Raw genomic sequence first — 23,417 nt, forward strand, 5'->3', positions numbered from 1 at the left:
TTTAGATCGCACGTAGCCAACCATTCAAAATTCAAAATCCCATGTTTATTTTTAACGGTTTTATCTCGAGGTTAAATCGTCACATGATCGTAGATTTCATAGAATTTTGTTTATTTTGTTTTTTTCACAATTCGTATGCGATTATTTTATTTTATTTTTCTTTTAAACAAAGCATTGGAAAATATCAAGTAGTAAATCTGTAATTCTGTATTCATCCTTCAACATTATCATTCATTAATCTGCATCGGATAAGTAAAAAAAAATTCATTTGGCTTCTTCCGGTTACGTAACTTGTCGCATTATTCAAGTCCTTGCTTGATAGCCAGGGAAGCATCGATCAAGTAAATAACGGAATTGATTAAGCAAATCGCCTGTATAATAATAAAAATGTTTTTTTTTTATTAGATACACACCAAAGAAATATATTTAAAAGTTGTGTGCGTTACCCCAAGGGCGACTCCAGGCTCGTTGCCTGTCAGAGGTTTTAAATGTCCTTTGTAGTGCTCCAACACCAAACCTCCGACCGTTAAGAACAGCACAAAGCCGATAACGTTATAAATAACTTCGAGGAAAGGTGTGTAGTAATTCACAATGCCGGCCGGCGAGCGAATGTAAGCGAGAAGTAAAGGCCCTGTGCACACACATAAAGATTATGCAAATTGAATCCAATAAATATTTCAACACTTTTTTGAATGCATACCAGAGACGAGTAGCATCCCTCCGAATGTAACTATTCCAACTGAAAAATTCAAAATAAAACATTAAATTTTTACTCTTGTGAAACAGGAAGAATTATTACCGATGTAACGATCTGCGGCTGCCGAATCAGTTCCGCCAAAACTGAGTTTGTAGTGACGATAAACGACCAGGCAAACAACAGCTAAAGCCTGACAAAAGAACGTACATATAAACACACATTAAATACAAAAGACTGGAAATAATTCACACTTACCACTTCGGCAATTTTCATCGCTCCTCGAGCATGGGCCAGTGCACGTGTATCGGACATTTTCTTTAATTATTTTTTGGCTGTCGTTTCTTCGGTTGCTGGATGTGGAATGATGGAAAGATGCGCTTCAACTTGCAAATGTTTTATTGGTTGTATCTCGATCAACGTTCTTCTTCCTCGGTTTTCCCCTAGTCGAGTTCAACGGAATTTCCCAGGCGTTTTACTAACGATTCGCATTTGAGCCGACGACGCAAATAGAAAAAGACTTTCTCTCCCAAGGGAATTATTCATAAATTCGGAACTTAACTTTTCTGTTGAATTTCCGATTACGTAACAAGTTGAAAACAATTTTCTTTTAAAGTGCTGTGAGTTATGCGCATTAGAAGCAGCGGCGTGTAACACGTTAGAGAACATTATTCGTTACTTATGCGTGAAATGGAAAACCTTTTCAGTGTCCAGAATGGATGGATGCGGTTGACGGACGCCACGGTGATTGCGGCCGTTAAAGAAGAAAAATAGCGTCGCGTGTGTGTGGGATGAACAATAATTCTCATATCGGTCGAATGCATACAACACACTCGACGAATGAACGAAACGACCGCAGACGAAATTGCGGTCGCTCCTCTAAAAATGTTATAATTCACATTTTATAGGTGAGAATAAAAGATTCCGGATAAAAACATCACTTTTGGATTATTATGGCAATTTCTTTTAACTCAAAAGTATTCGGGTATAATTTGTTCACGTGGAAGGCGACAACTATAAAGCACATCGTTCATTATTGACCCACTGATGCGTAAACAATTCATCCATCCATGGCCACTTTCCCACATAATACGTGGGACATATTTTTCCCACCATCCTTATTGAAACGTTGCCAAATAATTTTCCCAACACGGTTCGTTATTGTACTATCCATGACGTCATATATTTATTTTTTAAGAACAAACATAAAACGTACACGGTAGAAAATTCTAAATTCACATGTAGGAAAAAAAAACAATAAATTTGTTATATAAGGAAGTTTGACGAGCTATTCTTGAAAATTCATTTTCACGAGCAAATGTGAATTTCTCGTGATTGAATGAGGATAACGCAGCAGCTCGTTCAGACGGTGGAACCTTGTCGGAGTGCCAAGGCAGCATCGGTCAAATAGAAGAAAGCGTTGATGATGCAAAGAGCCTATAAACAATTCATTAAAACGACATGAATAATTTAAAATTCTAAAGACTAATGTTTGTTTTAAATACCCCGAGAGCTTTTCCAGCATTAGCATTTTCGGTGTTGTTGCCGAAGCCGAAGGCTTTACCGATTCCGGAATCGGCCCATGTCGAGTTGTTAGTTCCGAGCCAGTTGTTGTTGGGATTGGTGTCTCCCCTGTTGTCGTTTCCGGTGTGAGTCACTCCGGCGTAGTTGCGGTAATGATCCAAGGCCAGCGATCCAACAGTCAAGAAGAGGATGAAACCCAAAGTGTTGTAGATGATCTCGAGGAACGGCTGGTAAGTTCCCGAAGTGCTCCACAGGTAGGAAATGAGCAGCGGCAGAGACACTAGCAGCATACCGCCCACCGTGACCAATCCGACATTGTAGCGATCGTGGAACGATCCCGTTGTGACGTCACCGCCGAAATTTAACGAGTACGTGCGGATCAGGATCAGGCAGACAATAGCAATAATCTTAAGTTTCAAAAAACAAAATGAGTAATTTTAATTCAATAAAAATTGATTAAAATGATTTTCTTACAATTTCAGCCAGCTTCATGAAGCCGTGAGTGCGAGCCAAAAGTCTGAAGTCGGCCATTGTCGGATGATTTGATGAAATTGTTTTACTTTTGAGGAAAGATGTCAAACTGTATTCCTTTTACTGCAGTCGGGCAATGACTAGTAAAGATGATGTCCGTCACTGCATCTTTTATGCTGGCCAGTTGCTCCTTGTTATTTCGCCAAAGGGGATGGCCTTTACCCAAAACGTTTGTTCGACAACCAGCCCTTCACCCTCCCTGTCATATTTTTTACTTGGAAATATTTTTTTCCGCATTATTGTGAATCTCATCTACTACGAATTGAAGACGACTCATCATTATTTTGTGGGCCGTTATCTCTATCAAAGCGTTCGCGAATCGTCCAATAAAAATGAGATACTTTTGTATTTGATGCCGTTGTTTCCACACGTCAACAGAACGTCATCTACTTAATTTCAGACTCTACACAATTGAGATTTTGGTTGCAGTGCCAATTTTCTTGATAAATTAGAGCACCGGTATCGGCAGTCGGATAGGACGTTATTACAACTTCATTTTTTTAAAATAGTATAGAAGGGCATCATCTCTAAATAGAGCTAATAAGAAATATTGTGTGATATTGGTTACAAGTTTGGTGTGTGTGATTTGCATGGTGGTGGCTCAACAGAAAAAATATGGTACACAACAAAATTCGTTGCCCAACCCTTTCGAAATGAAGAGTTGGAAACATCTAAGAAAATTTCTAGATAAAATATTAAACTAATTTTGTCTGATTGGATTTTGTGTTGAAAATTTGGTTTTCCTTGTTTTTGTGCTTCAGAGTTGAGATGAAACTGCCGAATTACTTGAGGAAAATTCGAACCAGAGAAACGATTGTGTTGAGCAGAAAGAAGAATGAATTGATGATGAGCATCGACTGTGTAAAAAAGGAGAAATTAAATACAAATTTAACTAAAAAGCAAAGTTTTAGGTGAAAAATTATACCCCGAGCGATCGCCCCGCATTCAAATTGCCTGGCCGATTGCGGTAGATGACGTAAAATTCAAGCGAGAGGATTCCGGCCGTCAGAAAGAGGACGAATCCCATCAGCGAGTAAATCAAATCCTATTCATCAAGTCATTAGTGGTGTCAATCATGATATAATGAAGTAAAAATGAGTGCCTATAACATACCAATCCTGGTCGAATTTCCGATCCGAAAAGGTGGGCCACGAAGATGGGAATGGTTACGAGCAGCATACCACCGATGGTCATGACACCGAAGAGGTAACGATCGTGATAGGAGGCCTGGTTGAGTTCTCCGCCGAAGGATAAATTGTAATAGCGCAACAGGGCGATGCAAATGATGGCCAGCAACTATATACGAGCGCGGTACCGGAGGGGGAAGAGAAAAAAGACAATAAGATTACACGCTTCAGACATAAGAGTTGGAGGGGAAATTGTCTAAAAAGAACACGACCGAGAGAGTCAGTCCCGCCTTTGACTGTCAAATAATCCAATACACTATAGTATTTCATGGTGGAGGGTAATAATAACCGCAGGGGGAAGAGATATACTACCCAAAACAATCATTTCTTTATCATCAGTTTCTTTATATTTTTAACCCTGCCGAGTCTATCTCGGAGATTGGATTATCGATTGTTTAATGCGCTTATAACTTTTGATGTTTGAATTTTAAATGCAGACGTCGTAAAAAAAGTACAAAAGGTAATATTGACGTTAATGCAAGAATGGCTGTTACCTCCGTGACAGGTGGTATACATACAAATCTATCCATAACAATGTTGCGGGAAAACAACGACGGGATGAATATAAAACACGATTAAAAATCTCGTTACTTTCCTCATATTTTTTCAATCAACATTTTTTATCCTTTTGTGCAAGTTATCACTTCCGGGAATTCTGTTGTCCCGTCCATCAGGTTTTGAATGACGGAATTTTTTTCTTTTTTTTCCTTGTTATTGTGGAGGGGGGGACCGGAACCGACGCTGTGGCCCCCATTCGGCGTTTGCGGTCCGTGACACACAAATTATTTCTATACGTACACATTTCCCCTCGATTGCGTGTCGGAATCGTTACAATGCTCGGCTTGAAAATTGTGTTCAAAAAGGAAATTTTGTCTTTTCATTTGTTGCTGGATTGTCTTTTGCCCATGCGACTCACGCGTTTCCTCATTTGATATCGCGTTCAAGTCCTTGTTAGAAATCTAGCCTGTACCTGTTCTCAACTATGTCGTCGTCGTCTTCTATAGTTTTTATTTTTTTTTTCGTGTGCCTCTCACGCAGGAAACCCATCGTCGGACCCTTCATATCAAAGGCGCCACCACGGCAAAAGGCAACGCTTTTTCTCTATTGCCCTCGGGTCACGTTCGGGCAGCAGCAGCATTATCATAGTTGTTAGTGTGTATGGTAGAGGGGCGGAGGTTGGAATAGGAAACGAGTCTATACGACGCCCTTGTGTGCCGCAGTGTAGTACATTATAAAAGCGTGACCTTTACCTTAGCTGTGCGTCTCTCTATGGCGCACAACTCGTTTGCCGTGCGGGAAAATAAATACCGCGCGCTGTTTTAGAATACGCAACAATCGATTGTTAATTTCTTTAATTTCAAAAATGGTTTCATTTCGGGCGGGATGTTGTTAAAAACTTACGATTTGGATGAGTTTGAGGGCAGGCACAGCCCAGCGGCCTAGAAGCGACCCGACAACATCTTTCATTTCGGCCATGATGGTGTTTGCTGTTGTTGGGTTGTTTTTAACCGCCGAGAAATCGCGTTGGGGACACGCCCAACAACACAACAACTTGTTGAAAAACGGCAGTTGTCGCCTTTCACGCACGCCGAAAGAATTCACCAACGACTCGTCCACACACACAACCACACGCACAATCAAAAGAATTGGCCAAACGGGAGCGCGTCGGGTCACGAAAAACACAACACTGTACGGCGCTGTACTACACCGGAGTTGGCTGCGAAATAATCAAGTTGGCGTCCACGACAGTTAAGGCGACCGACTCTGCAATGCAACTGACTCTAACAAGCGATAGAAGAAGACAAAAAAGAATTATACGCAGGTCCCTCTCTCACGACCCGCGACGTATACATATAGGGATCCCGCGCTGCGTTTGGCTCGAGGGTTACGTGGCCAGTGGGGTCTTTTTCGTCGGGCTTTTTTGTCAGCCTTGGTGGTGGGCGGAGCAACCACCTATCCGTGATAGTAGTATACGTAGTAGTAGTAGTGGTGGGGGGAAAGGAGGCCAACAACCCAACGCACACGCAGGGCTCTCGTTTGCTGTTGGAAACCTGTGTGTATTATATAGTATTTGGAAGCCCTCCGGTGGAATTTGGTTGTAATATTACTTTGCTGGCCAGAAAAGGTTTGTGATTGGACAGTTGCGAGTATAAATTTTTTTCCGCGGGACGCGCGCGCTCAACAGGTGTTCCCGTAGAGACCCGGTTGCGTAAGTCAAACAAAAAAAGTTGAAACACACCTGCGCGACACTCAGTTGCGCGCGTTCGAATTATTTCCGCCATTTTTTTTAAGGAAATACGATTCCGCTCGGATGGAATTTTTGTAGAAAAAAGGAAACATTTTTTTCGGACGGGAATTTTCAAAAGACAATTTATACAGACTCACGCTATGGTTTCGCATTCGTGAGCGCATCACGGCTCACTTGACGCACGCATCAAGTTATAATCGCATAACCAACCCAGCAGCAGCGGTGTAGCAATTAAAAATGCAAGTGAAAGAAACACTCGCCAGGGTTGAAAACCAGTTGGAATTCGACGCCTTGCTTATTTGTTTCCATATTCATATTTCATCACGAAAGCAACAAAAAACCTACAGACAACAACATTTTTTACATAGCATAATTTACCAAGTTCTGCTTCCCTGACTCTTGTATACAACTGTAAAAAGTTAAAAATTTTGAATTTGAATGACATGTCTTTATTATCATTAATTGTCCATCAACGGCATATCATCACATGTGAAATATGTACCGGAAGAATTAAACCGAAATTTTTTTTTTTGAAAAACAAAAGGAAGAAACCGCAAAACTTTTTTATTTTGGAAGGGATATAGGGGGGAGCTGAAAGGGGGGGGGGAATATTAGGCATCCAATCGAGACTGTCAAAAAACGGAAACCGAGGGCTGGGAAATTTTGGGGATAGGGGAGAAAATAAGAATTTTGTGTAGTTCTTTTTCGGTAGTAATATGTAGGACGAGTAGTTTGGGAGTAAAGAAAATTTACATTGGTTAAGTCATTATCTTTTTCTCTCTCTCTTTCTTTTACTCTGTCCTTTTTTCTTTTGTTAGTTTAAATGGCGTGTTTTTTCGGGAGACTTGGTGTGGCGTAACGCCTGGTGTTTCATCCTCGAATCTACGTTGATTGACTAGGAGAGCTAAATCATTTCAAGCATGCAATGGATTTTTTTTAAAAATAATAAAAAGTGAAAAAAGAAAATTAAGGCAAGAAAATGAACAAAAAATCAGTAGGGAGAGAGAAAATAGAAATCGTAATTGATTAAGTAAATTTTTTTTCCTCGTGGAAAATAATCAATGGGATAAAGGATTTTTCACAAGTCATGAGAGTGTCATGAGGCACTTTTGATGGGAAGAAGAAGCCAACGGAGTGGGAAGGAAGAAGTCCAGCCTCATTGTCTTGAAAGGATACGGTAGACGAGGGGGGAAAAAAGTGTTTGGGGGATCTTGAATGTCTGGGAGTGCAAAAAACAAGACGGAGGATGCGTTACACAATGACAAAAGACGTCTTCATTTACGACAGGATGGCTATGCTCCGGCGTGAAATGTTGACATTGTCCATGCTGGCTGAGCGTTTCAAATTTGCTCGCAAAATATCAGATGCCAATTTATCCTCGCAGACACGAGACATGGCCTCGAGCTGTAATTTGAAAAAGGTTATTGCATCAGCTCACTTGGATGGCGAAATGTGAAACAATTTTTGTTTTTACCTTGGTTGCCTTCTCTTTCGTCAAAGGCTCAGCTGGGAAATTCATTTCATTCGCCTCGGCAAGCGTCCGCAAGTCAAAATAATATTTGGCGTAAACGCTCGACGGAATATTGATGTTGAATTGAAGCATTTCCAAAAAATGACGCTCCAACTCGTTCCTGATTGATAAAGGAAAGCATTAGGAGACCCGGTTCATTCAGATAAGCTTTTAATCTCTTGCTATGCCAACTTACATATCTTCCACTGTGATATCTTTGAGAATTTGGCAATAGTCAACATTCCAAACTGCTTGATCATCCCATACTTTGGAAGCTAATAGAATGGCACCCAGCACCACTCTTTTCCAATTTCCAGGGGTAATGTCGATTTCTGCGTAGGTTAATAATCTGAATTGGAAAGACAACAGGTTATTGCACTGCTGATTTCGTAATTCCTCGAATGACGTCCAACCTTTCCAAATAAATCAGGGTGATGATGGCACACTCGGCTGTCAGTTGGGCGGCGTTGAATAACGTTCTGACGAACTTGTAGACTTGGCGGTGGTCGGGATTGTACCGGCAGTAGTCATTAGAAACACCGTCCTTCTATAATAGTGAAATAATAAATTAGCAAAATTAAAGCTGACAACCAAAATAAGATGACGTCTACTGACCGACAAAGGATGAAGTTTCTCGTCAAAAATATCCATTTGCCTATCTGATTGTCGGTTCTTGATGTGATAGTAAATGGCTAGTGTCACACACTTGATAGTGTTCTTTAAATTAGGCTGACAAACAGTACTCTCATCTACATAGATGGTAGAACAAGAGTTGGATTTTTTCAAGGTCCCTCTATCATGGAGCTACAAATAAACAGAATGGAATGAGGAAATGGACACGGCAATAAATCAATATTAATGTACCTGAAGTTGGCTTCTCCTCCTTTCTAGTCCCTCTAGAGATTCCATACAAAATTTTGTATTCAGTATAATTAACATTAACCAAATTAAATATTATTTACCATGAATAGCAGCTCTTGATCTTTCCATAAATATTGTTTCAGCTTTCGGGTGGAGAGACGGGTCTGATTGCCAATCTTCAGGTTCTCTCTCACTGATATGCTGTAGGTTTGTTGTACTTTCGGCCCTGCAGGGTTCATGTGCTTCTAACACTCTTCGTTCAGATACATCATTGACTTTTCGTTGGGGTTGAGGACTGACGTTGTAATAACAGCAGCCCAATGAGTGTTTGTTACCCATGATAACTCTTGCTGATGTGGACAAAAAAATCACAGTTCTTCAAAATCTTTTGACAGAAAAAGACGAAATAAGTCTAGGCATGATCAAAATGAGTTCCGTCTGGTGAAGAAAAGGGCGAAAAAACACAAGTCAGTGCGATATCGCCATCGATATGAGGGAAGAATTTTTCTATCCGACTTACTGGAGACGGGTCGTCTTCGTCTGTTTTCTAGACATGTGTCGTTCAAATATCAATGCCTTCATGAGAACGGAAAAACAGGTCACGCAAAACGACCGGAAATAATATTCAATCAAATGTCAAACTTGAATTCTATATTTAATCACTTTATTACTCCATTAGGAACCGCTGCTTTGGAAAAGCCTGCAAGCTGCAAGCTGCCCCTCAACATTGCCACATTCATAAATGGACAAGCGTGAATTTAACAATTCAGCGTGAGTTCTTCTCGAAATCATTTATACAATAAAATTTAAATGAGTACTAATTTTTTAAAGTACAATCTATGGATAGTTTTAAATAAATGTATTTATTTAGCTATTTTAGAGGCGTTCTCCTATCAGTCGGTGTTCTTAGCCGACTCAAGAGCGCACTTGTGGCCACATCTTTGCATTGCCCAAAAAACAAAAATACTTCAATTGAAAATTACTATCAGATCAAATTATACCATATTTTTTTTACAAACAAGAGTTTTTTTTAAATTATTTATTCAATAATGTAGTTATGACAACGTATTGACATTTGTCAAGTACCAATCGATTCGCTAGTGATCGATTCGAAACGAATCGATTCACTTGTTCTTTTTACTTTTTAGCTCGTTCTGGAAACTCTTGGTTAAGCAAGTGTAATTTTGTTCTAGAAGAGAAGAGATTTCGGAAAAAGATCTACTGACTTCCTTCTCTTTTAAACACTTGCTACCATGGCAGAATCGGACGGTCGTGTTATCGAAGAAATCAACTTGGCCGATGACGACCAAAATGAAGTCGAGTGTTTGGAGGATTTGGTCACGTTGGACGGTACGGACTGCACTCATGAAGATGACATGATGGATTCGTCCCACGGGTCACAAGATGACATCGTCGATATCACACCACCACCTGAAGTGTAAGAACAATTACAGTTTATAAATTTTATGTCAAAGTGAAAAGTTCCCAGAACCTGCTGTTAAATAGCTTTATTCGTGTCATGTGATGACCACCGCCTTTCTAACTAGATTAACACATGTTTTCCCCCACAGGCTAAGAAAGAAAAAGTTCCATGAATCATGCAATAGAAATTTGTCTTAAATTATTGCTAGAATAATGTAGGTTGAAGACTTGTGTCTTTCTTCTACCCACGAAGCTGTTTGGTCTATCATTATTAAGGATGCTGTACTTGACCTGATAAATGCTTTGGGTGGAGGTCCATTTTACCATTTGTGGACGGGCATGATCTATGGATGTAGGTTACTCCCACAAGTAGGAAAGTGTTTGCTCATGAAAATCTGAAAATGGTTCATTGTTGGCATCATAGGCAGTGAAATTTTCTGGCAACACCTCAAATACTTCCTTTCTTTGTTACCTTCAAAATAATCAACAACTTTTTCTACATGGATTATAGTTAACTATCCATCCGCCAGATGTGAAACCAGCCAACGAGTTCTTTGGGTTCTCGTTCGTTTCATTTTGAACATTGTTTTGAACAACAAAAAAAGTCTCGTCAGTAAAATTCCCCATGACCCTGAAGTTTGTTTCATGTTTGGGCACGTGAATCTTTTCATCACGATAGGTGATTTTGTTTATTATCATCCCTTTTCGAGAAAAGTGTTCAGCAGCAGCAGCAGCGAGCTTGAAGGTCAACGACATCTAGCTGTTTCCTGAAGATCTCTCGTTGGGATCTTGTATTTAAAAAATTTCTAATATGGTATATACAGTTCGCTCGGAAGGTGGAGTCGTCAACAGATCGAGGAAAAGAAAGAAGAGACCTTGACGCATGACGTAAAGTTGCTGCAGCAGGATCGTTCAGGTTGCTTGCTGCTGCTGGCTCATGTTTGAACAAAGCTGGCTGGCCTTGACGCTGCTAGTGTTGCCGAACTTTGTAAAATCTTAACAACAACCCCCTCCTCGTCTCCCCAAAACAAAAATTTTTGTTTTTCTTCTCCCAACCGGTCAGTCCCGACAGTGAAAGGACTCAAGGAGAGACTCGTTATTTGTTCGTCGTCTCGGGGAGGGCTGCACACGTCATTAGGAGGTGGGAGGGGAGATTTTTATATATTTTGAGAACGCCGTCTGCTATATTTGGATTTGTTTTGGCTTCTCTTCCGGCGGGTTGACTTCGTCATTGCTTCGTGAATAGCCCCTGCGGCTGAGCTGTGAGTCGTTACTGAATCTTAAAGGCGATTTGGGGGAGGTATGGGCACTACGAAAACTCTCAAAAGAGACTGCGATCTTCGTCTAGCGCGTTCAGTCGTTGCGAGACCGCCTTGCGGCAACCAGGACGGATTAAAACTTGGCGAAAACAGTTCTATTTTTTTTTTGCGTGTGTGTTTTGGTTGGTCTTGACGGACCATATTTGTTAAGTCACGTTCCGTCACTTTCTCGTGTGATTTCATCATACAAGATTCGAAGTGCTCTCTTTTTTTATTCGCCGGAAATCCTTGTTGCTATCGAATTTTCTTCCCTCCTCCCTGTGACGTACGCAAGACATGAAGATGCCTTGGTATTCGTCTTATTACCAGGATACGGCCCCACGAAATCGATTTCGTCAACAGAGCCGCACTAGCAATCCGGCCAGCAACGTGTTCCTTCACACGGTCCACTTATCTTCATCCGCTTATTCGACTCCCTCGTACCGTCAGCAGTACTATCCATCCCATCCGTCGCCGCCGCCACCGTCGTCATACACGAGACGACATTATCAAAATGATTTCAGTCATTTTCGACCCGAGACGAGCAGCTTGAACAGTGGGGCAAGTTATAGGCCGCGACATTCGTCCCCGCACTCATCTCCAAACTCGAGTACTGGATCCAGCAGCAGTCCGTTCAAGAGCCGTAGTGACGGATCGAATTGGTACCATCATCGTCGGACAGCTGATTCGGCCACTGAAAGACTTTTGGCCCGTGCCGATGCGCTCACCGAGAGACTGCATCGACTGTTGACTAAGTCTGCCGACTTACACTGGCGCCGAACGGATAACCCCGTTCGCCCCGATATTTATAGCCGAATGAGTCAGTCTAAGCCTCAGTCAGCGGCAACTGGAACATCGTCGACGGCTAATATGGACACCGATACAAATGTGGCAGCCCCTTCTGTCCGTGTCGATGACATCACCGTATCTAAAACCGAACCACGTCCGACCACTCGAACGCATGTCATCACCATCAAGCTGAGCAACAGCTATAGTAACAGAGGCAATCATCGGTCTCAGCATTTGTTCCAAGATCCCGTCAAGTCCCAAAAGACTCCAGAACCCCAAAGGCCTCCAAGATCACAGAAGCCCCAAGAAGCCGAAGAGCCCCCAAAACCCCAAGAAGCGAAAGAACCAGAAAAGCCCCAAGCATATCCAAAATATGAAGAATCTCAGAAATTTCAAGAAACAAAAGAGATTCACGTAGGAAAGGAGGAAACTCCTGAAAGGCAAGAGACTCCAGAGCCGCCCGAGTCGCCGAAAGACTACCGTAGACAAAGACCGCAAGACTCAAAGCAGCCGAGTCAACATTCGTCGTCGCGATCGTACAGACAGTCGACGACACGTAAGCCGCCTGTCGTTCGGATCATTCCCATTCACATTGAGGTGGAATCGGACGACTCTGGTATTGTGATTGACCCAGAAAGGGACATTCAGGTTCCGGATGAGGATCCAAGAGTTCCCATGGTTGATAGTCCCATCTCTAGTCGTAAAAACACTTCGTCAATTTTTATCAATGGTCCCGTTTTCGTTGCGGAAAAGCCGAATCTTGTCGTAGAGTCAGATCTCGAACCCGAGTTGGACATCGAACTGGATGAACCAATCCGCCCGGCGAGTGGTTCAACCAACAGCCGTCGTTGGGCTCTTACTCTGAGGTAGGATTTTCCAAATGGGAAAGGCCATCAAACATATCCTCAGCACAGATTGCCTTTTCCTATACATCCGCTTTATTCTAACATTTCCAAACTGAAGAAAGAACATGTTCGACTGTACCTTAACCACTTCATTTTCATGCGACTCGTACTTTCGTTGTTCCGTGGGCAGTTGGCATTCGTCAATATTTTATCTGACTGGATTTCCAGGAAAGAAATCGCATCACCAACAGTCTCTCCTAATATAATATAAATGTGAATGTACAATTTCTACCGCCTTAATGAAAATCACTTAGCCGTAAATCATTCATTTTCCAGTCGCGCCCGGCTCACAACCGAGAAAGTTGTTGGCTTGACGTCATGTTAAAATAATCGCTTTGTTTTGCGTCCTTGGCAAAAGTCTCGATTTGTGTAGGCACATTTTTTTTCTAGCTCGCTTTTTTCATTTGCAATTTTCTTTTCTGTTTTTTTTTTGCAGTCTTGCGGAGGAAAAGAAGGCGGAAGGCAATGCTCATTACAAGGTGAAAGACTACAGAAAAGCATTGGCTTGTTACACGCGAGCTATCGAGCTTTGCCCGGACAGTGTGGCCTATTATGGCAACCGAGCTGCCTGTCGCATGATGATGGGTTTATACCAAGACGCCTTGGAAGATGCCCGTGAGAGTACACGCCTGGATTCCGGCTTCGCTAAAGGCTACGTCCGTATAGCTAAATGCTGCCTTGCACTGGGTGATACAGCGGCTGCCCTCAACGCCGTCAACAAAGCAGAAGAACTCGATCCGAATTCCGACCTGACAAACGAGAAGCGTTCACTTCAAGCTCTCCAACAGTTTGCTGAAGAAATTATCAAATCCAACGCCAAAGGCGATTATCGCAAAGTATTTCCCAGAATTTGTTCTGTTACTTTTTTTTATTCGTGTTGTTTGCTAAAACTTTGTCTTCATTTAAGGTAATCTTCTGCTGCGATCGCTCATTAGAACACGCCCCAGCTGCTCGACGTCTGAAATTGACCAAAGCAGAATGTCTCGCGTTACTTGGTCGATACGCCGAAGCAGAAGAAATGGCCAAGTACGTTTGCCAATATTTCCATTTACGTATTATATTCTTTCAGTTCATTAACTCTCATTTTGATTTTACAGTGATGTTCTCAGATCAGATCAAACAAATGCGGATGCCCTTTTGGTCAGGGGTTTGTGCTTTTATTATCAAGACAATATCGAACGGGCGTTCCTTCACTTTAAACAGGTTCTGCTCATGGCTCCAGACCATGTTAAAGCTCGTGATATCTTCAGAGTTAGTAAAACATTCCCCCCTAATATTTGCTTTATTCTGTTTGCTTATCATGTTTGTCTACTCAATTGCAGAGAGCAAAATTACTAAAAACCAAGAAAGAAGAAGGCAACGAAGCTTTCAAGGCCGGGCGATATCAAGAAGCCCATGAATTGTACACAGCCACGCTGATTATTGATCCTAACAACAAACTGACCAATGCCAAAGTATATTTTAACCGCGCTGTAGTTCTTGTAAAGGTATGTTGATTTGCCAATTCAATCAGCAGCACTACAGAGTTATGATGTGTTGTTGTCTTTTTCCATTTGCAGCTAGGCAAACTAAAAGAAGCCTTGGGCGACTGTGACCGGGCCATTGAGTTGGACGAAACTTACATCAAAGCATACTTGCGTCGGGCTAAGATTTGTATGGACCTTGAACAGTTTGAAGATGCCGTAAGAGACTATGAAAAAGTCAACAAAATGGAAAAAAATCGAGGTTTGTTTAACTGGTCTTAAACTCTCTTTTAAATTGATAACCTTAGAATTTGACTAAACAATTTTTAAAATTCAGAATACAAACGATTGCTACATGAAGCTAAATTGGCATTGAAAAAGTCCCAACGAAAGGATTACTACAAGATATTGGGCGTCGACCGTAACGCAAACGACGATGAAATAAAAAAAGCTTACAAGAAACGAGCACTTGTTCATCATCCAGGTGTGTATTTATTACCGATAATCAGTAAAATTCGCTCATACTTTTGAATCTTTCTAACAATGTTTTTTACTCTTGCCACAGATCGTCATTCAAGTGCTACTGAAGAGGAAAAGAAAGAGCAAGAAAAGAAGTTCAAGGAATTGGGAGAAGCCTATGGTATCCTGTCAGACCCCAAAAAGAAATCTAGATATGATAATGGGCATGATATCGATGATAATGACGGTGGCGGATATTCAAGTAAAATCAGCATTCGCATTAAAGTGATAAAATTGCACCGCTAATTTTTTCTCTTTTTATCCATTTTTCATTGCAGGCGAAATGGATCCTAATCAAATATTCCAAGCATTTTTCGGTGGTCCAAGCATGTTCCGGATGGGTAACATGGGGGGTGGAGGAATGGGAGGCATGGGTGGCGGTGGAATGGGCGGCCATTGTCCAGGCAATTTTAACTTTCAGTTTGGCTAAAATTACATCTATGCAGCCGTTCGTATGCTATTCTATTAACCTGTGCATTCAAATATCGAAGAGTCCGTTATTGGCCGTAAGACATGAGCACCTTTGGTCTTACCTTTCAGTCGGCAAAATTTTCTTTTCGAAAGTTGATGCATGTGGCTGTAAAAAAAAACATTTGCCAGTTATTTGCGCTGTCCATACAATATCCCAATCCCTTAGACTCACGACCGAATCTTCTTATGCTATACACGGACTAAGATTTATCATCGTTTTTTGTTTCTTTTGGTTGGTAATAGAGTATAGAAATCTTATTTCGTGTGATCTACTCGATGATGAAACATTTTTTGAAAAATGAAATATCTTGCACTAGATTAGATAACTTAGCTCATTACAGTTGGTAGTAAATGTAGAATATTACACATATCAAGTTGTAATTCAACACATAATATAGCTATGTTTCTTTAGCTAGGCTTTAGAATGGCTATAGAATGGCTATGTGCATAATGCAAAAACAGGTATGATAAAATAAATTGAAAACATGATAGTACAAAATCATCTATTGAGCAAAAAAATAACATCTTTACATGAACTATGAGTTCAGACTGGGGAAAGTATGTTCCTTCATTAAGCTTGCCACAACATCCTCCTTCTCATTGGATAGGTCATCAAAATCTGCTCCACATGTCCACAATGTTTCAAGGTCATATATTTTTCTTGTTTTGCTTGAAAATATATGCAGTGCAATATTTCCCAGATCCAAGGCAATCCAATCTTTATTATCTTTCCCTTCTATAACTGGTAAAGGATCTGTCTCAAAACACCGCCTTTTGAAAACTTTTCTTATGAATTCTGTAATAAAGTATAGACAATAATGATGCAGATAATAATAAAATAGACACTTAATTTTAAAATAAATAATTTACCTGCAATAGCAGTCATTTGCTTAGGAGATCTTCCAGTAGTGATCACCATGTAATCTACATAATTCAACTCTGGTGGAACAGCAATTACAACTATTTGGTCAAGCTTTTGTTGGGATAAGATGTCCACAAATTCTTCAATATCAAATACTCCAGTGATCCCTCGCTCTAAGGAAACTCCTTCAAATTCATCAAATTCTTCTATTTCTTCTGAATCGCCAATTCTGTGCCAACTCTCATCATCTAGCAATTCAGTTGCATCAGACTTTATCTCAATTTTTTCTTCTGAAAATTGTCTTAAGGAATTCATTAATTGTGGTCGAAAAGTCAAAAATCGAGATACTCCTTCAAGTTGGTTAGCAAAATCTCTTTTAAAACATGCTTTGTGACTGATCCCATTGACTATTTGGTGATGATGTATTTGCTGATAAGCAGAATTCAATTTGCATGTATTATTACTTAATGATTTCTTTGGGGTAAGAAATATTCGAAACGACAACTGACGCCACATATTTACTATAAATACTGATTTAAGTGTGATTTAAGGTCTGATTGTTGCCTGCCTGATAATCCCGAAAATACACGAAAATACAAAAACACAAAACATAATATTTTCGTCTGCAAAGAGCAGACGAAGTCTATGATGCAATAAATCTGCAGACGAAAATTACGAAAGAACAACAGTCCTGTGAGAGAGATCACATAGATTTTTACATTTCTCAACGATTCTACCGTTAATTTATAGGATAACTTGAATAAACGTCATTCTAGTTTACGTTAGGTAGAAAACTATATCAAGAAAACGCATATCTCCCTCGTCCTACTTGTGCATTTCGTATTAGCCTACTTGTACTTATCCATAGCTTCATCTGTCAGTGCCAGTCATCAGATAGTGATTAAAACAGTAATCATATCATTTGCGAGAATTCACTTATTATCTTTCTGTCTTGTCAGCAAAATATTCAAAACCCTAATTTAACAACAGTATTCTGATTTACTGCATTTCAAAATCCAAACCAAAAAAGTGTAACCTTCACAAGTTCCTTAAAGAATTAAGAATGTCCTTTTTTTCTCAGTTAGCTTCTGCTGTTGCCACAAATTTGGTTAATTCTCTTACTTCCTCCGGTATAACAGATCCTGTTAAAGTCACAGAAGTTTCCTCATCTTCATTAATAACTAGAAATGTTTGTAAAAGAGACCAATGTTTAGTATTGTATGGAAAGGGTGCGAGTGTTAATGCTGCTGGTTTTGAGTTGATCATGACAGGTAGTAGGGATAAACTTTTCAGGTAAACCTTTATTGTTCAATATTTTGTGGAAATTCAAATATTCATACCATATCTTGTAGCCTTTGCAGGTCTTCAGAAGAAACATTTGTGGAACATCATTTTCAAATGGCTAGAGATAAACTGCCATATCTATTGAAAATATCAGTAGAGGTTTGAAGTTCGACCAAATATTAAAATAATATTTTGTTTTGATTCATATATATTTTAATTAAATTTCTAGCTGTGTATGCTACCCCAACTTCAAGAAGTCTGGTCTCTTATAATTGTTAATCCATGTTGGACTGCTGCACATATCGTTGCCTATTATGGTCTGCAAGATGGCCTTAAGGATCCTTCACTTTCCGCGTATTGTTTTTTATTGATCTGTTAGTCGACATCGTTAGATTAACGTACTAAATACTTTATCAGTCTGCTTTGCCTTTGTGACGAGTCTACTGGAATGACGCCAATGCATGTGGCAGCCAAAAGCGGGAAAGCAGAGTTCGTGAAAGCTGTAATAAGTAGCACCATGTCCGAAAATGTGCAGTTTGATGCAAGAGATCATAAAGGAAATACTGTGTATCATTACGCCGCAACAGCAAACAAAGAAACAATCGAGGTAATTAAGTTAGTAGTGCTGTTACCGACTGCGTAATTATGTAACTTAATTTTTTCCATTGTACTAGGCTTTAGGTTTTTGTCCTTTACAAGGAATGATCAACTCTAAGAACGAAGAAAATCAAACGCCACTCCATCTAGCCTGCCTAGCGGATAAACCGGATAATGTTAAAGCTCTCATAGCAGCAGGGGCGAATGTCAACGCATCTAGCAATGATGAAGGTTCCATCGTTCAAACTGCGGTCGCCACTAGTTTCGCGTGTGCTAAAGAAATTCTAACAGCTTTCCCCAATCAACTTCACGTCAAAGTAAATTTTGTAGATTTTTGTAGACAGAACAAGTGTTCTGTAAATTTTGTTAATCATTTTGCTCATCATAGGATATGAAAAATGGAGGCACACCTTTACATTGGGCTACGACGAAAGAAGTGGTTATCGCCCTTGTAGAGCTCGGTTGTAGCATTGATGCTCGCAATTTTAGTGGTCACACTGCCTTGCATGTTATGGTACAAAGAGATCGGTTTGAGTGTGTTGTTGCTCTTTTGAGTTGTGGAGCGGATCCTAATTTAGTGGATTCTACTGGCAATTCACCTCTTCATTTAGCGTCTAGCTCTGCAAGTCTGCTGATAGTTCAGGTATATTTTCCGTTATAATATTTCCCAAATTTTTAATTAAAAAAAAAATACGTATACTTACAGGCATTAATAGCATTTGGTTCTAATGTGAACATGCTGAATGATCAAGGTGAGTCTCCACGCCATTTAGTTGCTGGTATGCGTTCCAATACTGCTCCACAGTTGCTGTACTGTGTACACGCTGTTGGCGCAAAACGCTGTTCCCAGAAAATGCCAAAATGCGGAGACGGGTGTAGTCCTACTGGAAAAGATGATGGGCAATCTTCCGGGGTAGACCAAATACCTCGAACGCGTTATCTGTTCGACGCCATGCTTCATCAGGTGTGTCAACATTCAGCAAGTGCTAATCAAGGATCGTAAGTTTTTCCGACAATGCTCTTGCCATTAAAAAGATTTTGATAAATAGATTTCGTGTTAAGGAAATCAAGTATTGGCGGACGCATCCTGTGTTTAGATGGCGGTGGGATACGTGGATTAATTCTAATTCAAATGTTAGAGGCATTGGAAACCATTCTTGGGGGGCCCGTAATCAAACATTTTGATTGGATATCTGGAACTAGTACTGGCGGAATTCTCGCCCTAGCTTTGTGTTGTGGTAAAGCCGTTTTTTATTTTATTTCCATTTCAGCCACTGATGGAAAAATGTCGTATTTTTAAAGGCAAATCCATTTACGAATGTAAATCGATGTATTTTCGATTTAAAGACCAAGTTTTTATTGGCAAAAGACCTTACAACGCTGATCATTTGGAGGGTTTTCTGAGAACTGAATTCGGTGATCGTACTATGGCTGATATTACTGGCCCAAAGTAAGTTTTTACTCAATTTCAGTGTTTTCTTCTCTTAGTTGTGACACTTTAATTGCATTAGGTTGATGGTCACAGCGGTCATAGCGGATACGATTCCCGCTGATCTCCATATCTTTCGTAATTATACGTCACCACAAGATTTGTTAAGCATACCCGAAGTAAATAAATCTAAAAAAGCTGAAGATCAAATGGTTTGGCAAGCTGCGCGTGCATCAGGAGCGGCACCAACGTATTTCAGGTAAAATATTTTAAGGGTTTGTTTCCATGTTTGTTTTATTTATACGTGTTCTTTATTATTTTGCCACAATTTTAGAGCTTTTGGCTCTTTTCTTGATGGTGGCTTGATTGCAAATAATCCGACTTTGGACGTATTGACGGAAATACAAGAATACAACTCGGTTATGAACGCTCTAGGTGCGGGTAGTTCCGTTCAGCCTATGCTAGTTGTGTCTTTCGGAACAGGATGCAAACCAACTGAACAGGTGAGAAATTCTGGAAGCAAAAATAATTGCAATGTTTTAAATTTCTAACATCTTCAGGTGAATACGATTGATGTCTTTCGTCCAGAAAGTCTGATTGATGCTGCCCGCTTGGCATGGGGTGCGTCCGCCTTTGGGAAGTTATTGGTTGAACAGGTAAATAAACTTCTAAATTTGAAAAAAAAAAAAAAATGAAATGCAATGTTTGTTTTTTATGAATGTTATCCTACACTAGGTGACCTCTACGGATCGAAGGGTAAATTAATTAAAATTTAGTTTTTTAATTGAAGTGCAATCCAATTATAACATCCCCTATTTGACGCGTATTCAGGTTGTAGATCGGGCAAGAAGCTGGTGTAGCATGATCGGATGTGCGTATTTTCGTCTTTCTCCTTGCTTAGAGAAAGACATTGCGCTAGATGAAACTCGAAACGATCAATTGATCCCAATGCTTTGGGAGACAAAAGCTTTCATTCACAGTCATTCGGCTGACTTTAAAAGAATCGCACAGTTGCTTAAGAACTAGGTACCTGGTACCATTTGTGGAATTCCTTTCCTATTTCTTCCTTAACTTAACATTGAAAACGACAATTAGATCGGATAGTTTGTTTTGCTTTATAGGTCTCTCTTTACATAAATTTACGGCGGCACAATACATGTTCTGGATTTGAATTCTGTTTCCTTTAATTTCTTTTACCGTGAAGCAAATGATTACATTTTATAGAAGTTTTTATTTGTTCTTTTACGAACGGAACCAAAGGATCAAGTCTCCTCAAAAATGTGATTATGAATGTATTGTTTGAACGTTGAACTAATGTGTGTAGGCTTTATAATAGTTTGCGGAAGCCGTGGTGTAGTTAAAATTATGTGATTATGATATCATCGTGTCCAATGTCTGTTTGTTCGCAACTTCTAGACCGTTTGAGATATCTTAATCAAGTTTTATTGTAGAATGTTTCTCTTTTTCCAAATAAGGTCTGAATGTATTGGATTAAGTTTCGTATATTATTTCCAAGATTTAATTTATTTTTTAAGAAAACCATCCTTGGCGCCACCGCTTGGTATCGCGGGTCAGGTTAGCCAGTAAGTCAGTAACCTGTACAAACATAAACCTGCATGTTTTGCCACTATCAAATATCCTGCAAATCGAGTTCTAAAATATATCCGTTTTCTGTTAGTTTGCGTCCGCAATCACATGTCACACGATACTAAAAAAACTTGCGTTCGTTTTATAGCCTACTTAGAACTTAAAAAATTGAAAATGAAGGAATATTACGAAATAATGCTGTGGTAAAATGGGAAAATATGTTGATGTAACCACGCTCAATGAGTCATTGCCATTATTTTTTGGACGTCGCGCGCTGCACACATTCTCAAGTTGGGTTGATGTTTCAAATGTGTGCGTTCTGCAACCGCTTCTAACCACACCCTTCTACGGCTTGGAAATAGCTGTTGTTGTTCCAATTCAAGGTTGCCGAAACCTAGTGCATCGACCCCCACAGGCTACAGCTGCCCACAGTGGATTTGACAGCAGATTTAGTCTGTTGGGTCGTTGGGTGTTAGACAATGGTTTTCTAAATGCTGTTCGTCGAATAATAATACCGTATGTTGATGGTATTTAACTCCAACTTCTCACGGGTATTTAACATTGCCGTTTAACAGTGTGCTTTAAAAAAATGAGTGGTTATGGCCGAAGAAGAGGCCGTAACATTAACCACATCAACGTTTGTGTCAAATACACCATATTCTTCTTCAACTTTGTGTTTTGGGTAAGCAACAATGTAGCATTACTTTCTTGGTTATACTCACAGTAATAATTTTTTATTTGGTTTTTAGCTTCTTGGAGGAATTTTTGTTGGAGTTGGCTTGTATGCCTTCTTTGAGAAATGGAAAGGCACCGGCTACAGTTTGGTTCTAAATGCCGAACAAATGATTCTTGATATATCTATCATCATGCTTATTGTTGGTTTTGTCATGTTCACTGTCAGTTTTGCTGGCTGTGTAGGGGCTCTCAGAGAGAACTCATGTCTTCTCAAATTTGTAAGTTTTTTTTGTTTTACTTTTATTCAAAAATGATATTTGTTCTTGATGATTTTTTTTTAACATATAGTACTCAGCTTGTTTGCTACTGTTTTTCATTGCCGAACTAGCCTTGGCTACACTTGGATTTGTTTTTCCTCAGAAAGTAACAGGCGTGCTAGAAAAGCATTTGACTTCGAAACTCATAGAATTCTACAGAGAAGATCCAGATCTACAGAACATAATTGATTTTACTCAGCAAGAAGTAAGTTATTTGAAACTATAAAATTGATCAAAGATTCACATTTATTTTTATTTCTAGTTCAAATGTTGTGGATTGAGTCAAAGTGGATTCTTGGACTGGTCTCAGAATGAATATTTCAACTGCACAAAAACTAATCCTTCTGTTGAAAGATGTGCTGTTCCGTTTTCATGTTGCAGAAATCCTGCGGACATTAATGTACGGAAATCTGTTACCTTGATAATTTCATATTGCTTCACACAGATAATTTTATTGGAAATTTTTTTTTTTCTGGTTCCAGACTGGTTTGATTAACGTGATGTGCGGTTATGAGGCGCAACAACTTACAGTAAGTTATCATTTATAATTTTAATCAGTTTTAATTCGAGATCGTTTGATTAACCTGTATCGAATTAAACACAATTTTATTAGGAGCTTGAAGCTGCAAAGAAAATTCATATTAGTGGCTGCATTTCAATCATCGAAATGTGGGTGTATGGTAACCTCTACATTATAGCGGGCATAGCCACTGTTGTGGCTTTTGCGCAGGTAATTGGGAATTTCTCCTTCATGAACATAACAATTTTATTACATTTTTACTATTCCGTTTTACAGCTTTTTGTGATTTTCTTGGCAAGAACTCTTGAAGGACAAATTCAACGTCAAAAATCATTATGGATGCATTGAATTTCTCATTAGGCACTACTTCTCTGACTCTCAAAGACCAAGATCAAGAGAACAAACACCTCTTCTTTTTTTAAACTTTCGAACAAACCTTCGATATAATTGTTTGCTTTAATTCACGTGTTTGTTGTGCATGTGATACTGCCTTCTTTTGGCGCCAGAGATCCCTGTAGCATTGTCATGATGTCATTTTCATCGTTCAAGTTTCATTTAGCAAAAATAAGAACAACTTTTTCTAATAAAAGATACCAAATCAAATCGTTGGGAATTTCTTTTGAAGAATGAGTAATCGATATCTTATCGATCCTGCTGTCGAATCTATACTTTTTCTCTACAGTGTCCTCCCTGCTATTGACTTTCTACTTCTCAGTTCAAAACT

At 39.7% G+C, this 23,417-nt stretch overlaps 8 protein-coding genes across 10 annotated transcripts; 3 read left to right on the plus strand and 5 right to left on the minus strand.

Annotated features, from left to right (window-relative positions):
• Positions 1 to 192: 192 nt before the first annotated feature.
• LOC124190642 (protein snakeskin-like) lies at positions 193 to 1,102 on the minus strand. The gene is made up of 5 exons (XM_046583441.1): positions 953 to 1,102; positions 800 to 887; positions 701 to 739; positions 447 to 631; positions 193 to 371 (listed from the first exon to the last, which is right to left on the minus strand). Exons 1-5 carry the CDS (start codon positions 1,007 to 1,009, stop codon positions 300 to 302), a joined length of 441 nt encoding a protein of 146 aa, XP_046439397.1. The 5' UTR covers positions 1,010 to 1,102; the 3' UTR covers positions 193 to 299.
• Positions 1,103 to 1,852: 750 nt separating this feature from the next.
• On the minus strand, positions 1,853 to 2,831 carry LOC124190640. Its single transcript, XM_046583439.1, has 3 exons — positions 2,693 to 2,831; positions 2,200 to 2,625; positions 1,853 to 2,131 (listed from the first exon to the last, which is right to left on the minus strand). The coding sequence occupies exons 1-3, from the start codon at positions 2,747 to 2,749 to the stop codon at positions 2,057 to 2,059; spliced, it is 558 nt and encodes a 185-aa protein (XP_046439395.1). The 5' UTR covers positions 2,750 to 2,831; the 3' UTR covers positions 1,853 to 2,056.
• A 245-nt stretch (positions 2,832 to 3,076) lies between these two features.
• Positions 3,077 to 5,829, minus strand: LOC124190641. The gene is made up of 4 exons (XM_046583440.1): positions 5,338 to 5,829; positions 3,863 to 4,045; positions 3,675 to 3,794; positions 3,077 to 3,606 (listed from the first exon to the last, which is right to left on the minus strand). The coding sequence occupies exons 1-4, from the start codon at positions 5,410 to 5,412 to the stop codon at positions 3,532 to 3,534; spliced, it is 453 nt and encodes a 150-aa protein (XP_046439396.1). The 5' UTR covers positions 5,413 to 5,829; the 3' UTR covers positions 3,077 to 3,531.
• Positions 5,830 to 6,617: 788 nt separating this feature from the next.
• LOC124190636 (cyclin-Y-like protein 1-B) lies at positions 6,618 to 9,279 on the minus strand. Its single transcript, XM_046583436.1, has 8 exons — positions 9,076 to 9,279; positions 8,657 to 8,940; positions 8,559 to 8,590; positions 8,310 to 8,498; positions 8,108 to 8,241; positions 7,891 to 8,043; positions 7,659 to 7,815; positions 6,618 to 7,588 (listed from the first exon to the last, which is right to left on the minus strand). Exons 2-8 carry the CDS (start codon positions 8,892 to 8,894, stop codon positions 7,463 to 7,465), a joined length of 1,029 nt encoding a protein of 342 aa, XP_046439392.1. The 5' UTR covers positions 8,895 to 8,940; positions 9,076 to 9,279; the 3' UTR covers positions 6,618 to 7,462.
• Positions 9,280 to 9,640: 361 nt separating this feature from the next.
• LOC124190634 (dnaJ homolog subfamily C member 7-like) lies at positions 9,641 to 15,632 on the plus strand. 2 transcript variants are annotated; one of them, XM_046583433.1, is made up of 9 exons: positions 9,641 to 9,993; positions 13,406 to 13,805; positions 13,877 to 13,995; positions 14,067 to 14,220; positions 14,292 to 14,456; positions 14,529 to 14,694; positions 14,770 to 14,916; positions 14,998 to 15,153; positions 15,230 to 15,632. In XM_046583433.1, the coding sequence occupies exons 1-9, from the start codon at positions 9,809 to 9,811 to the stop codon at positions 15,379 to 15,381; spliced, it is 1,644 nt and encodes a 547-aa protein (XP_046439389.1). In that variant the 5' UTR covers positions 9,641 to 9,808; the 3' UTR covers positions 15,382 to 15,632. The 2 variants fall into 2 exon arrangements, with proteins under 2 accessions (XP_046439389.1, XP_046439388.1); XM_046583432.1 differs by lacking the exon at positions 9,641 to 9,993 and adding an exon at positions 10,866 to 12,930.
• A 276-nt stretch (positions 15,633 to 15,908) lies between these two features.
• On the minus strand, positions 15,909 to 16,916 carry LOC124190638. Its single transcript, XM_046583438.1, has 2 exons — positions 16,293 to 16,916; positions 15,909 to 16,218 (listed from the first exon to the last, which is right to left on the minus strand). Exons 1-2 carry the CDS (start codon positions 16,798 to 16,800, stop codon positions 15,959 to 15,961), a joined length of 768 nt encoding a protein of 255 aa, XP_046439394.1. The 5' UTR covers positions 16,801 to 16,916; the 3' UTR covers positions 15,909 to 15,958.
• On the plus strand, positions 16,917 to 20,766 carry LOC124190635 (85/88 kDa calcium-independent phospholipase A2-like). Of its 2 annotated transcripts, XM_046583435.1 has the most exons (15): positions 16,940 to 17,070; positions 17,366 to 17,577; positions 17,637 to 17,727; positions 17,798 to 17,922; positions 17,986 to 18,175; positions 18,243 to 18,482; positions 18,554 to 18,808; positions 18,872 to 19,164; positions 19,228 to 19,403; positions 19,468 to 19,615; positions 19,677 to 19,853; positions 19,929 to 20,097; positions 20,155 to 20,250; positions 20,330 to 20,350; positions 20,426 to 20,766. In XM_046583435.1, exons 2-15 carry the CDS (start codon positions 17,549 to 17,551, stop codon positions 20,618 to 20,620), a joined length of 2,205 nt encoding a protein of 734 aa, XP_046439391.1. In that variant the 5' UTR covers positions 16,940 to 17,070; positions 17,366 to 17,548; the 3' UTR covers positions 20,621 to 20,766. The 2 variants fall into 2 exon arrangements, with proteins under 2 accessions (XP_046439390.1, XP_046439391.1); XM_046583434.1 differs by having other exon boundaries at positions 16,917 to 17,577.
• An 823-nt stretch (positions 20,767 to 21,589) lies between these two features.
• Positions 21,590 to 23,296, plus strand: LOC124190637 (tetraspanin-33-like). The gene is made up of 7 exons (XM_046583437.1): positions 21,590 to 21,863; positions 21,931 to 22,134; positions 22,205 to 22,378; positions 22,436 to 22,573; positions 22,656 to 22,703; positions 22,787 to 22,903; positions 22,970 to 23,296. The coding sequence occupies exons 1-7, from the start codon at positions 21,771 to 21,773 to the stop codon at positions 23,039 to 23,041; spliced, it is 846 nt and encodes a 281-aa protein (XP_046439393.1). The 5' UTR covers positions 21,590 to 21,770; the 3' UTR covers positions 23,042 to 23,296.
• Positions 23,297 to 23,417: the final 121 nt, after the last annotated feature.

Source organism: Daphnia pulex, chromosome 3 (assembly GCF_021134715.1).
Source record: "Daphnia pulex isolate KAP4 chromosome 3, ASM2113471v1".
Lineage (NCBI taxonomy): Eukaryota > Metazoa > Arthropoda > Branchiopoda > Diplostraca > Daphniidae > Daphnia > Daphnia pulex.